This window comes from Pangasianodon hypophthalmus, chromosome 15, assembly GCF_027358585.1.
Source record: "Pangasianodon hypophthalmus isolate fPanHyp1 chromosome 15, fPanHyp1.pri, whole genome shotgun sequence".
NCBI lineage: Eukaryota > Metazoa > Chordata > Actinopteri > Siluriformes > Pangasiidae > Pangasianodon > Pangasianodon hypophthalmus.
In genome coordinates, this window is record NC_069724.1 from 7,810,729 (window position 1) to 7,825,322 (window position 14,594).

The following is a 14,594-nucleotide window of genomic DNA, read 5'->3' on the forward strand; positions in this document are numbered from 1 at the left end:
AGCCCTGCTTTGTATAGGGCCACATCACACCACCTTGTTGCTGATTATTTTCCTATAACAGCACGCCCCTTTAGGGGTGGGCGCTATGACAAAAATATCACATCACGACACTTGAAGACATTTCTATGAGACACGATATGTATCATGATATGTAGGCAACCAGTAAAACAGTAGTGTTTCATTAAAAAACCTGAAATTAATAATACTTTTATTTAAAATCCTACAAAAAGAAGACATTTCAAACACCGAAAGTTTGTTATAAAAATACAGACAATATCCGCAATATCTCAGAAGAATGTAGCTGGAAATTGGATAGACCTTTTATATCTTAGTGTCCAGCACTTAAATACCTTGTACTTTGTGACTAGCTAACAGTGTCCCTCATCCTCCAGTCTCTGCAAGTGAGCTATAGGAAGCAAGCTGTACATATATTTCAGGGTCACTGGATAACAAGCACCCCAACAAGCACCCCAACAAGCACCCCACTAATGTCAGGCATTCTGACACTAGCAACAGTGCTGAGTACATACTGTTACAAAGCTGAGCCACAACATCACACTTCACACAAGACTAAATGTTATCCTCCTCTGCTGAGAATATTTCATCTAACCTGTCTATTTATGCAGCCCTTGTAGGCTTGTTTTCAAGTTTCTGGTCAGGCGTTACTGAAGAATGAAGAAGAACGAAGTCACAAGACAGAAATATTAGACGGAGTGCCACATGTAGAATACATTTTAAGGGTTTTTGCATTGTTTCCAAAGTTGTCTTCATTTTAGTCAAGTGATAAAAATAAGAAGTGTTAGCTTTATCACAGACATGCCAGATGGTCCAGTTACAATCTGTCAGTGCAATCTGACCAGACGGTTAAATACATGCAGTAAATCTGGTGCTAATGTGGATTTCGCTTCATGGAGGAGTGACTGATTGCACCAAGGAAGAAAATAAGGTCCTCTGGTTGCCTCGTTTCTGTTGACTTATCAGCCGCTTATCTCTCAGGCAGTGAGGAGTCTAATCACAGCGAGAAAGACACTACTTTAGGTAAGGTATAATCACGTAAGCCTATGGAAACTAAATATATACACACAGAAGTCATTAGTCTCTTATCTGGCCTCAGTGTGTTTTAAGTTGAGCTCTTTAAACTGGAAAATACAGTATATTATATAAATGTTGGTCTCTGATTGTTTGAAACTCTTAAAAGTCATAAACATGATAAAGCATTATTTCTATTATTAAGTTGCGCACAATCCATCTGAAAAGCACCAGTTTGTGCAGTTGCATCATCAAACAACTGAGTTCGTTTTTTTCCCCCACCAAACCCCATTTAACCTTACAGCCTTAATATTTTACTAAATGTTTCCTAAATGACATCCTACCAATTCCTGAATTACTAACCCAGCAAATGTTTAAGTCAGATTGCAGAAATTCTGTAGAATAACAGGATTACAGAGAATTATGTTGGGGTCATTGATTGATTGAAATCTTTAACTCAAAATTCATTGTCCTTTTTCCATTTTTTCAATCATTATACAGAGAATCAAAACCACTCCAACATCCCCTTTTGCCAGTCTGCCAGCTTTGACGAGACAAATCATGGATTTCTAATTCTGGAAACGCTTCACCTTACTCCTTTTAGACACAACACTTCTAAAAATTCCAACCCCTCTTTCCCTGTGTGTGAGAATATCACTGATTAATGGATTTACATTTTTCAGTTCACGACACAGTGCTCTTAAATTAGTACAACAGAAGAGAAGTCACTTTACCTGCTGTGAAGGAACTTAATCCCCACTTTGGCAGCTCATGAACATGAGTCTGTTTTTTTTTTTTTTTTGTCATTTTGTGTACTGTTATAAAGTTGTTAGAGGACATACAGCAAAAACGAAAAATGGCAGACGTCTCTTCAGGGAGGAAAGCTTCAGCGTTGATGCTCCTGATATTACCAACTGTATGACTGAAGGGTCTGATGAGTCCCATATTCTGATATCATTTTATTTCTCTTTGATATCCCATGAAATGTAATGCATTCAGGTTATTATTACAATTTCAATCAAATTCTGTTTCACATTAAAGCTCTGAGCTGCAGACAGCTAAAGCAGCGGTTTGATGTCAGGGGCAGTCAGATGATCTGTCCTATTTTTAGAAACAATAATTACCTTTCAATACACACTGTAAATACAGGGCTGAATATAACGTAATCACCTGGCTATGAAAAAATATATATTCATTGAAAATATACTGTTATATATGAAAATACCGAACATGCTCTCTAAATAAACGTGTGGGTAGCTGATACAGTTCCACTGTAACTCAGGCTGATCTGTAATTAAAAATCCCTGTGTGAACTGAGAGAGTCCTGCTGAACGACCGAGGCCACAAGACCGTTGGACTTACTGATGTGTGTGTGTGACAATGTGTGTGAGAGGCCACTGGCAAGGCTGCACACACTGTAGGAATGCTGCACTGGCTCTTTTACCTCAGTGTGAACTTGTGAGCAGAACCTCAAAAACCAGGACTTAGATGAAAACTATCTGAAACATCCTCACCTACATAAATAAGCATAATCAATCTGATGAACAACGCTGTTTAGACAATATCACCTACAACTCCGCGCCAGTGTTGGGACAACGATCAGAATAAATGTCCAGTGTGCTGCTGAAAAACAGTAATACTCAACAGACATAGTAAGGGAGGGGAAAAGATTAAAGCGTGTTGTTCTGGCAGTAAGAGCCGAGCTGCACTTGTTTTGAAAATGCATTAGTAATTTCAGCGCAGCAGTCAGGCACTATTTTGATCAATGGCCATCTACACATGGACATCTTATTGACATTTGGGCAATGCACATGTTTGGAATTCCTAAAGCATGAATGTGTACGCTCTAAGCTTTCCTCTCCATCTGTTCCTGCTTACCGAATGAAAGTAATATAAGAAATATAGAAATGAAAACAGGACCACTTCAGGAGAGAAGCCTTTCATGTCCCTCGCTAGGAGCTCAAATAAATTCTACTTTAAAAAAAGCACCAAATTGCAGCTTTCCTACAAAAGTCCAGAGAGTCAGGCATTATTGTTTTCTGCCCGAGTTAATATTCACTAGCTAGCATAGTTTCTTGATGATTTATTCCACAACTAGGTGAATGTCTGAGAATTTAACAACTGTTCTCTCCCTGTTCTAGTTCTAAGGCAATTATATGACAGTTGTCACATCTATATCATTCATGCCAGAGGAGTTTCAGGAAAATAGAAGATAAAAGAAACACAGAAGAAAAGTAATCAATATATCCAGACCTGTTTACTCAACCATATTCATTTTAGTAGTATCAAGCTGGTCCCGAACATTTCAGATATGAACTGCAGTGTTATGTCCCCCCATAAATATTAGAAGTCTGGCTAGTGTCTGTATTTTCTCTCTTAATGTTTTACCTGTGAGGTGAAAGGAGTTCTAGCAGGAGTTTCTGTTTATGAAAAGTTAATCTGACATCCATGCACAGTAATTAATCCACCTAGTAAATACTGTTCTCCTGACTATGACATTGTGCCTCGGCTGATGTGTAGCACAGCAAGTGGATTAAGTTTAGACATATCCTTCACACCAAACTTTTAAGTTGCAGTAGTGTGTAGGGTTACTTTTTTCTCTGGTTGTTGAACCTGCTTGCCCGCTGGGCAACTATGAATAAAAATCTCATAGCCCAAACATGACATCTGCTTGTCCCAGGTACATGTGCTACTATATGGCCAAAAGTCTGTCCCCAAACTGTTGCCACAAAGCACAGAATTGTATAGAATGTTTTTGTATGCTGTAGCATTACAGTTTCCCTTCACTGGAACTAAGGACACCAGACCTGTTCCAGCATGACAATGCCCCTGTGCACAAAGAGAGGTCCATGAAGACATGGTCTGCCAAGGTTAGTGTGGAAGAACTCGAGTGGCCTGCACAGAGACCTGACCTCAACCCCAATGAACACCTTTGGGATGAACTAGAACGCTGACTGCGCCCCAGTGCCTGACCTCACTAATGCTCTGGTGGCTTAATGGGCAGAAAACCCCACAATCACGCTCTAACATCTAGTGGAAACCCTTCCCAGAAGAGTGGAGGTTATTATAACAGCAAAGGGACTAAATCTGGAACGAGATGTTCAAAACGCACACGTGGGTGTGCTGGTCAAGCGTCTACAAACTTCTGGCCATACGCTGTAGCTTTATTTTTGCTGTAATATATGAATTGATCAGCCATAGCTTTCTTACTTAAAAGAAAAAACTCAATACTGACTTTCTACCTGGCGGCTGTTAACTTGGACAAATTAATTGCAACTTTTATGAGATCAGCAGGCAACCTATTCACTACAGCAGCCATGATCTTGTTTGTGATATCTTCGGATTAACATGAATTGGCTTATTTCCCTCCAGAATAGCAAACGCTTTTTGCTGTTCCATGCTGCATTATTTAAGAATTAGATACAGGAAGAGTGGCAACTTTTCAAGTTTATAATGTAACCTGAAAACAGATGTTTTTTTTCTTTTGACAATGTCTGCAAACGGAGTGAGTCTCGGTCTTCTCAAAATACAGCCAAATTTTTAAATAGATCCTTACAGACACCAAGTAATTTACTGCTGTGTCAAAATAAAACATTTTTCAGATAACAGGGGAAATAAATAAGAGAAGTTCTACCTATTAATTTCAAAATAATGGCCTCTCTGGACTAATATATTTATGCTTTCTATAAAAATGATCAGTTTCTCACTTTAATCTACACCTTCTTATCCTTTCCAGGCACAGGAAAGCCAGTATAATACTCTCAGTGCAGTGTTTTTGATCCTGTGCATATTTGTAGGCTTCCATTTGCTCTGTGATCTTGTGGGACCACATTCCACATTTGTTCCCAAAGCTGAGTGTGTGTGGTGTGGTGAGCTGCCTCGGATATTTCTCTGACCTCCGTGTGAGTGCCATCCTCCAGCCACTCCGGCCCACAGGCGCTCAGCTGTTTCAGGCCATTACGCTGCGGATGGGCCACCAGACGCGCTGGTCTCCTGTTGCTCCTAGACTCAGCACGTTTCATCACGCCCTGACTGTTGTGGTACCCATGTGGATTACTTTGGTGCCCCGTGTCTGGGAAGTTCCTCTAGACTATGGGGATGGCATGACAGGAATTTCCTCATACCTGCCTTTCGTATGATCTATACTTGATCTCATTGTGCTCTGCAACGACTGTGCTGGCTTTTGGCTTTTTAAAAGCGGCCTGCTGTGGAGACGTGCGTGCCTCTGTGTTTTTCGCATCGACACAGTGACACTGAAAAACAACCTCAAAAGATTCTCACAGACAGTGATGTGAAGGGAGAAGTTTCACGCGTGACATTCATTTATCTCTGCCACTTACTAAAATCAGAGCCTGTAGGCGAGGGAGTAATCCAGGAGGACCAGCGAGCTTTTCACACAACCCTGAAGCACATTTGCTCTGAAACCTTGGGAGGGAAAGCAGCTGACACACGGCACCTCTTGGGAAAATACTTTCAACACTTTCTCTTTTCTCTAACTGCTGATTTATTACCAAATTATGAACCTTATCAAAACAATTCAACACAACCTACCTGTGAATCTTATATTACATGTTTCCTGACACTTACATCGAAAAGTGAGGAAACTTAATGGGACAGTTCCAGTTTTTGGGTGTAATATCTGAACTCGTAATGACTAGCAATGTGCCTGATTCACTGCACCGTTTATTATCAGTGAGACCGTTTGCATATCTGCTCACTTTACCTTTCACAGAAAACAGGACAATGTTTAAAAGTTACATATTCATGTACATATATCAGTTTATCAGACGTATGGATATGACAACACATGTAAGGTGTTTTTGGAAAATGACATACTCTCATTAAAAACTGTGAAATACAAAAAATGTATTTCAGTGTACATTAAAAAGAATTCATTTTGGTAGAATATTGGTGTAATAATTGTACCTATAAATCTACCTATGGATGTGACGTGTCTGAATCAGCCTTTCATAATCTTCACTGATAAAAAATTGGACATCTCCCACTTGCACATGCGTTTCATCTTAAATGACAGAGAGTAATGTTAAATGTTTACCTTAAGCTGAAACTTTTTCATTACGTTACGCTTGTCCAACTCCAGCGAATCCTGGCATTGCTTGTATTTGGCATGGAACGCTAGATAACTTCCAGAGCACCGCTGCTCTTCTTAGAGACACGGCTTTCAAACATTCAGACAATAACAAAGTGCTCTGAATCTCAGCCTTCTCGTCTGAACACTCGACAGTGACTCAGTACAAACCTCGCTGGTTCTGAGATGATTTACTAGCATCACCCTGATTAAAATATTACAGTAATTTTAAAATTGAAATGATCTATGGATTTGGGAGGATATGGATTGGGCAAATTTTTCTGGCTCTACATGAATAAGCACACTGCAGCATACACATTTTTTTATTTTCTTTTTAAGTCAAAGTAGGGGCAAACCTTTAATTATTTGGATCAAAATTGAAAAAAAAAGCAGCTAGAGAAAGACCCTAGACAAGATGAAAGACACAGATTTACAGTAAGGCTAATTACATGTTGGGTGATTTAAGCCAGTCCTCACGCTCGAGTGATCACAGAGAGTGAGCACTTCCTCCTGTCTACTTACTCCCTTCACTCCACAGCACTCAAAGCTCTACCCGCAATCGCCTCTTAATCAATCAAGCAAGCAAGCAATCACTAAATTACGACATAAAAGGCTGGGGTTACACCCTAGAAAATTGTATAGAGTTGTATAAAAGGTGAAGTGACTTACCTAACAACATGGGTCTAGAAGTGTTTTTGTGTTTATAAATGCTGTCAATTTTACGTAAAAAATTATTTTATAATGTTTCATTAATATTCATGAATATTCCCTTGTTCTCTTCTCTGCTGTCTCATTAAGGGTTTTACAGAATAAATTTCTAAAAGTGCAAAACTCAAGTCACATCCAGTGTTAAAACATCAACTCACAATAAAGGAACAAATGAATCTCTGGCATATTATTGAGAATATTACTTAATTTGCTATACTGAAAACACTTCTGTGTCTTTGATCCATTTATGTTCAAGCATATACACCAAGACTAATAAATTACGAAACGTGTATTGACTAATAGCTTAAAGTCTTATGATATTAGCGAGTCAGTTATTTTTCCTGAGAAAAGATTACATTCTCGGTCAAGGGTTACACTGGGAGGGGAACATAAATCAACAGATAATATGACACACACTCCTGGGCAAAAAAAAAAAAAAAAAAGGTGGGGGGTCAACCCAAAATGGAAAATATTAAACTTTTAATGGTCTTAACAACAAATCGCTGGTCAGGAAATGAGCAAGAATTAAATAAATGCACTCCTGAGAGCTCCTGTTCCTCCATTTTCTCGTTTACTTTTGCTGCATTTTGGGGGAAAAGCTAGAAACAGGGAAATTCACTCATACAGTCTTCTTGCAAAATAACACGTCTGGATGTACACAATTATTTCAAAAATATCTTCTGGGATTTTTTTTTAAGATTAGTCATTATTTGGGTATCTGCTACACCTGATCAAGAGCCATAAGCATTTAAAATTGAACATTTACAGAAATGAAAGGTTCTTGCTTGTTAATTCTTGTTAATTTCTTGACCAACTTCCTGATTTATTGTTAAGCCGACTAAAAGCCTAATATTTTGCCATTTCGGGTTTGGTCTTTTTTTTAATTTTTTTTTTTTAATTTAATTTAATTTTATTTTTTTCCCTGGAGTTATGAGTACAGGTTGACAGTGATGTAGTTTCACACTGATTTATTATACATTATAAAATGTATTGTTTAGGTCAAGGCACATTTTATCCTGTGTATATTAGCTGCATTTTGATTAATTAAAGTAAGACAGAGGGATAAGGAAAGGTACAGACAGTACACTTCTTCTGAGAGTGACAGGACAAGGAAAATTACAGTTTAGTACCTTTTTTTCTGAGTGTGAATGGACATGTAAAAGTACAAGTCAGTACCTTTTTTTGTTTGTTTGTTTGTTTTATCTGTTCATTAGATAAGAGTCAGATAAGATAAGAACTTAGGTGCCGTTTCCTGAAACTGACATTAATGAGAGAAAAAGTCTGTCAACAATGTGCTCTACTCATCTCGGAAAAGTAGCACTGACTGGAAATAATGAGTGAAAACAGATACTAAATCACTGAAATGAAGATAAAGTGGAAAAGGTGATATTCCTAGGCTAATAAAAGCCGGACTGAGGGAGGTTCATGCTCGCCTGGACAGCCGCCATCAGCAAAACCGTTATTCCGCATCAGTGCCCCGGTAAAGACTTTCCTCACGCGCTCAAGCCGAACCTTCTGGAAAACAGCTAACTAATGTGTGTGTTTGTGTTACACTGAAACAACGACATAACACCGGCTTGGATGTGTTTTTTTTTTTTTTACTGGGGTGTTAAAACTTTATAAGCAGAGATTATTTGAGGACTGGAAGTAGACTATCAAGCTCCACAAACACAATGCTTCCCCAAAATGAATGTACACCCAAATAACTGCTAAAAAACAAAAAAAAAGAAAGAAAAAAAGAAAAGAAAACAGGATTTCTGAGGAGAAAAACAAATCTGAGTGGGACGCCAGTCCGACCAACGATGCCACATACAAGTTACAAAAAAAAGAGAAAGAAAAATAAATAAATAAAAAGAGGCTGAAGTTAAACACTGAAGCCTGAGCTACTTTTATTCACTTCATACTCTCTAACACTCCGCCTGTGTGTCCACTCGCAGCTCTAGCTGCTGCTCTGAACTCGGGGTTTAGTTAGCTTAAGAGCCGCTTCGCAAACATGTCCACTACTTTACTCTTTCCGCGTTTCTGAGTGAGAAAAAATGACCAGAAGCAAAACAACTTGCAACAGTTGCCACCAACACTTTTGTGAAAAAATAAGACTGTAAAAACATTACTCACATTGTACAGTGAGGAGAGCCAGAAGACAAGCCAGCCGCGTTAACGCCATCTTGGTGTGGATGTAATGTGGAGTGTGAGCCGTACATGCGCAAAGTGAAGGGCTGTGAGGAGGATGAGAGAGAGAGAGAGAGAGGGGAGAGAGAGAGAGAGAGAGAGGGAGAGAGAGAGAGAGGGAGAGAGAGAGGGAGCACTTCTGTAGTACCTAGTATGGCAAAAAGAGTACGCTATGCAATCATATGGTAACTATAGTAACATGTCGTAACGTACTACTTTCACGCACTATTTAGTAGGCCAGTATGGTTTTCTCTATAAGTGGCTCGCGACGGAAAGAAGGCCAATCACGTTGCAGTTCCCATGGCTACCGCGTGCATCGCTGACGCTGAGAGATCCACATGACAAAAGTGTAAATGGAAATGTGTGGCGGTCTGGGAAACCAGCCACATGATCAAAGTTGGACATTCTCTGAACTGAAATGTGTCTTGTGTTGCATGGGTCTACACTCCTGGGCAAAAAAAGTCCAAAAAATGGCAAAATATTAAGCTTTCAGTTGTCTTAACAACAAATCATTGGTCAGGAAATTAGCACCAATGAAACAAATAGATAAGGGAGCTTATTATGGGATAGCTTTTCCCTTTCATTTCTGTAAATGTTTAAGTCTTATGGCTCTTGATGGACTGCATCAGGTGTAGCAGATAACCAAATAATGACTAATCTTTAAAAAAAAAAAATTGTACACTCAGACATGTGTTAGTTTGAATTTTACATCAAACATTTTAATCATTATCATGATTTTGACTTTATGTACAAGAAGCCTTTATAAGTGAATTTCCCTGTTTCTACCTTTTCCCCAAAATGCAGCAAAAGTAAACGAGTAAATGGAGGAACAGGAGCTCTCACGAGTGCATTTATTTAATTCTCGTTAATTTTCTGACCAGTGATTTGTTGTTAAGACCATTAAAAGTTTAATATTTACCTTTTTTTATTTTATTTATTTATTTATTTATTTATTTATTTATTTAATTTCTTTTGCCCATAAGTGTAAGTTATAACATTTTTAATCCTCATGGTTACTGCCAAAAGTGAAAAGAGAGAACATTAAAAATTTCCAATTCTTTTGAAAGACTCCCTGGTTACCTCAACATTTATAACCTAATCTATTTAGGTTAATAGGGAAAAAATAGAAATATAAATTAAATTTTAAAGAATTATAAGAGAAATGAGTTCTCACTTTGATTATCAGCCACATCTGTCTAATCACAGTAAAAAAAAAAGTCATTCACGGCATTTAAACCCGAGCCTCACTGTCGTCTCTTCACCCCACTGATCTCTGTTCATGCCAACACCGGAATCACTGATTCATTCACTCTCTTCCATTCTATTGACTAAATTTCTTTTTATTATTTTTTTTATTTGGTCATTTAAACATTTGATGATGATGTGACAGTGCAGGAGCATCACAGACATTTTGAGAACACGTATCTGATTACAACTGAATTGATTAGACCTAGCCATTTCACTATGATGTGTAACTATCCAAAAACAGCATTCTGTTATTTCTCTTACATACACACAGTAATTGTAATATCATTGTACTTGTTAGATTATAATAAAGCTATTCTATTCTATTCTATTCTATTCTATTCTATTCTATTCTATTCTAGGTTATTCACCTATCTAACATCGTCAAAGCTGACAGGATTTCTTACAGCTAAAAATATTTAAAACAAAAAGATGAAAAAATGATTACACTTTAGCCTATTGCTAGCTATATTTAAAGGAGAGGCAGGTAAATGTTATTAAAGGTTCTAGGACAGACATCAGTAGGCTACCATTCAAGAGACGATGAGAAATTAGTGCTGCTAATAATGTAATATGGCCTAGCACAACTTCACTACAGAAACTGATATAAAACTTTCACCCCAAATTTGATAAAACAAATTTTTAAATCCTATCAAGCATCTTCAAACTGGGTAGGAAAATTTGAGTTAGTATTAAACATGTGACAGGCAATTGTTATTACATCATAAAAGATTACAGCCAATCATATTCCAATATTAAAATGAAGCCCAGTTAACCAGGGAAGAGGGTGGAAATGAGTTAGATTCAGACTATTTCCAATTTGCGTATGATCAACATTATAAATTTATAATAATTTATAAAGTAATGTGGCTATTTTGATTGATCTAAAGTAAATACTACTATAAAAGCATTTACTGTTGATGGTGTGAGCAGCCATGTTGACATGATGTCATAAGCAGAATTACATAATTCGGACTTCTGACATTTTATGCAAGACTAAAAAATATTTTTTTTAAATTACATGGCAAAATTAGTAGACTTTAACCTATTGCTAGCTTTATTCAAGGTATATATTCAAAGTTATTCTCAACTGAGAAGTGATGAGCAATTAGTGCTGCAAATGACGTCATATGTACTTCAATACTGAAATTGGTATAAAAATTTCACCGTGAATTTGATAAAAATAATTTTTGTAATCTTATCTTGTAATCTTCAAACTGTGTAGGAGATAAAAATACAAGCAAATGAGTTCTTAGCAATATTAATTAATAGTCAGGTTTTACAGAAAAGCCTTAGACAATTAGCCTGCTACCAGAAAAGTGCCATATAGTGTCACGGGCACAAATACGCAGAAGCAGTGGTGGCTATTTTTAACTAAACTTTCCTTACAGAAATGTTGCTTGTACTGTCCAACTGTATAATGATCCACTGATTGCTTAATGAATAGGATCTTTGCATTGCCAGAACAGATGTCTTGTAAATGCAAATGCAATTGATTCTTTCTGTGAGAGGCTTGCTCAAATGTGATGAGCTCTGAAATTCATTTAGTGCTCTAAACAAAGCAGTTTTTTTCTCTCTCTAAAGCTCACATGCTGCAGGACTCTTGGGGCTTTTTTGATCCCATCTGACAGAAAGCTACGGATTTCCTGACTTTTAGATATTGAGTTATTTACTGAAGGGACCAAGTCTCTCGAGGAAGTGACAACCATGTCAAAAATGACAAAAATGTAAATATGTCATTTTCTTTGATTGAAAAAGCAAACAGTTTTCACCCTAGGTCTAGGAAGGTTTTAAAAAAGGAGAGAAGTTACATTATTTCTAAAGTTTTTGTTGTTATTATAATATAATGTGTATTCATTTTTAATATTTATCATTTTTAAAACCATAGTGCTTTGGCTTCAGAATATCCATGCTTTTTAAAAAAGATTCCAGTTGACAACACAAAGTTACAAACATCTAATAGTTAAAACTGTGAAATTCTCTGTAAGTGGGTTGCACAATGAAACAAATCGATTGAACAGAAATATTGATAAATCTCATGAAGGGTTTTAATGCCAAAATGATAGGATTTTAGGATTGTTCTGAATTTTTTTAGTAGGAATATTTCAGTGTTTGTATATTCATGCCAAAATTAATCCCAAATCAATTTGAGTAAAGTGTTTTCACTTGAATTGAGGCTGAATTAGGAACAAATCCCTGCAGTGGAATATTATCAAGAATATTTATAACTTCACTTTTAATAAGTGAAGCATTTTGCTATATTATCAGTTTAGTATTCAATGAGAAAAAGCAGTGTCCAGGAGTAGGAATAGCTATACGCTTATGACTGTTGATGATTCAAAGAGTCAGGGACAGTGAATCAGTGAGTCAGAATGACAAATCAGTCTACAGCTTCCAAAGAACTATGTTTAATCTCTGGTTTCTTATCAGAGATTCTGCGCAATCCTGGCCATCGTTTACTACTGTTAATGGGAAATTTCTGATGATCAAACAGAAAAGTGCAAAAAGGTCATGCACTACTATGCATTTGTCTTGTTATCATTAATCATTAATTATATTGCTTGTTCCCTTAAGAAAGCAAATGATTTTCTTGAATAAATAAGAGTTGCTTTCTTGAGATGACCTAAATTATATTCATTGCTCACCAGATAAATGCATAAAGCTAAGCTCATAACTCAGATTTTCTGATCTGTGACTAGGAAAAAACAAATCCTCAATCCGGTTTCCTCAAATCCGAATCCAGCATATGACAACATGTCAACATGGCACCTCACACCGTCAACATTAAATGATTTTATAGTAGTATTTACTTTAGATCAATCAACATAGACACATTAATTGGTTAAACCTATAACACTGACCACACAGTTCTCTGTTTCACAAGTAAATACATCATAATCTTATGATCACTAATGTCAGCTGGCTAGCATGATAACTAATCACACAAGTTCATGGAGGTGTCATTTGTAGCTCAAATGGAGCTTGAATCTTGAATTACATAATTCAAAGTTCACTTCTGAGTTAAGTCGCATACAGCATTAATGTTAGCACACTAGATTTTAGGCAATTACCAAGTGAAAGAAGTGAATCTCATTTTTATTACTGTATCTCACTCTTTCCCAAGTAGCAAGTCATCATGTCCTATATTTTTTCTTTTGCATCTACAAGCCAGTTAACTATATAAATAAAACAACTTGATATTTTGATATCACAAAAAATGGTCTGCAGGAAATAATATTTGTTATTCTCTGATAGTACAAAAAAAAATCATTTGAGAAGGATTTTGTTTTCTTTTTGTTTCCTTTCTCACATTTTAATCAGGAGAAAAAGTTAATATAATGTAATCTGCCGTAAGTATAATGAATGGCCTCTCTAGACAGCTGCAGTATTTCAGCAGAACTACTGTTGCTCTAACTAATGTCTTTATAATCACCATCCAATGGAAAGAACAGATGAAGATACCCTGTTATTTGCATTGGTGACATCTGCTACAGACAATGTTGTAATCAAAGAATGTTATGTTCAATACTCTTGAATATCATATCAGTTGATTAATTAACTGTGTTATACTGAACATTGGGGGTTTCAAATACATTCTTCCATTATGATAATGAATGCCTTCTTCATGTTGCCTGTAAACATATTAATGCTTAAAGTTATTAAAGTTATTAAAATGTTATTGAGACCGGCTGCCATGGTTCTCACTCATTACAGCTTTTTACAACTGCTAACAAGCATTTTTGGTACCATGTTCACTTTTTTTCAGAATTTTTCACACATCTCTCTGCAGAACCACGCAGTTTGGCAGAACAATTCATTTTATGCCCAGAATTATCTACAAAATCCTGCAAACACATCTCAAAATAAATTCATTTCACCAAACCTTGTCATAAGAATCATTTGTCATTCCCAGCACTATCACCTCAGAAACACTAACAACTGTTGGCATTAATGCAGATTCCCTGTTTCACATAAATCTACTGTATGAAGTAATAAACTATTATTTGCTCTGTAATTTGTTTGGTATTTGAAAATACTTTTTTAAATTCAGAAAACAGGAAAAAATTGTAAAAAAAATTTAATTGTATATTTTTTACTGTATAGGAACAAATGAAGTGATTAAATTTTTTAAGCTTTCAATTTCAATTGCAAAGAAAATTTTACAATTACAGTTAAATTAAAAGTGCTAGAAACAAAACCACTAAAATCTTACTATAGAAAAAACCCTTACCTGTATGGTTCTGTGTGGTTAAACAAATAGTACATAATGTAGTATATAATGTCCCATGTTGTCCCTTTCAAGCTCAAGCCTTCCACAGAGATGTTCCGAAAATGAAATTAGGCACTCTGTACT

The 14,594-nt window shown here is 36.5% G+C and overlaps 1 protein-coding gene across 1 annotated transcript in view; it reads right to left on the reverse strand.

Moving 5' to 3' along the window:
* jam3b (junctional adhesion molecule 3b) overlaps positions 1-14,521 on the reverse strand; it is a 39,684-nt gene extending 25,163 nt beyond the window's left edge. The window contains exons 1-2 of the mRNA XM_034311472.2: positions 14,472-14,521; positions 8,942-9,042 (exon numbers count right to left, since the gene is read on the reverse strand). Coding sequence (XP_034167363.1) covers positions 8,942-9,042; positions 14,472-14,506 — 136 coding nt within the window. The 5' untranslated portion in view covers positions 14,507-14,521. The remainder of the gene's footprint in view (positions 1-8,941; positions 9,043-14,471) is intronic.
* Between the last annotated feature and the right edge of the window lie 73 nt (positions 14,522-14,594).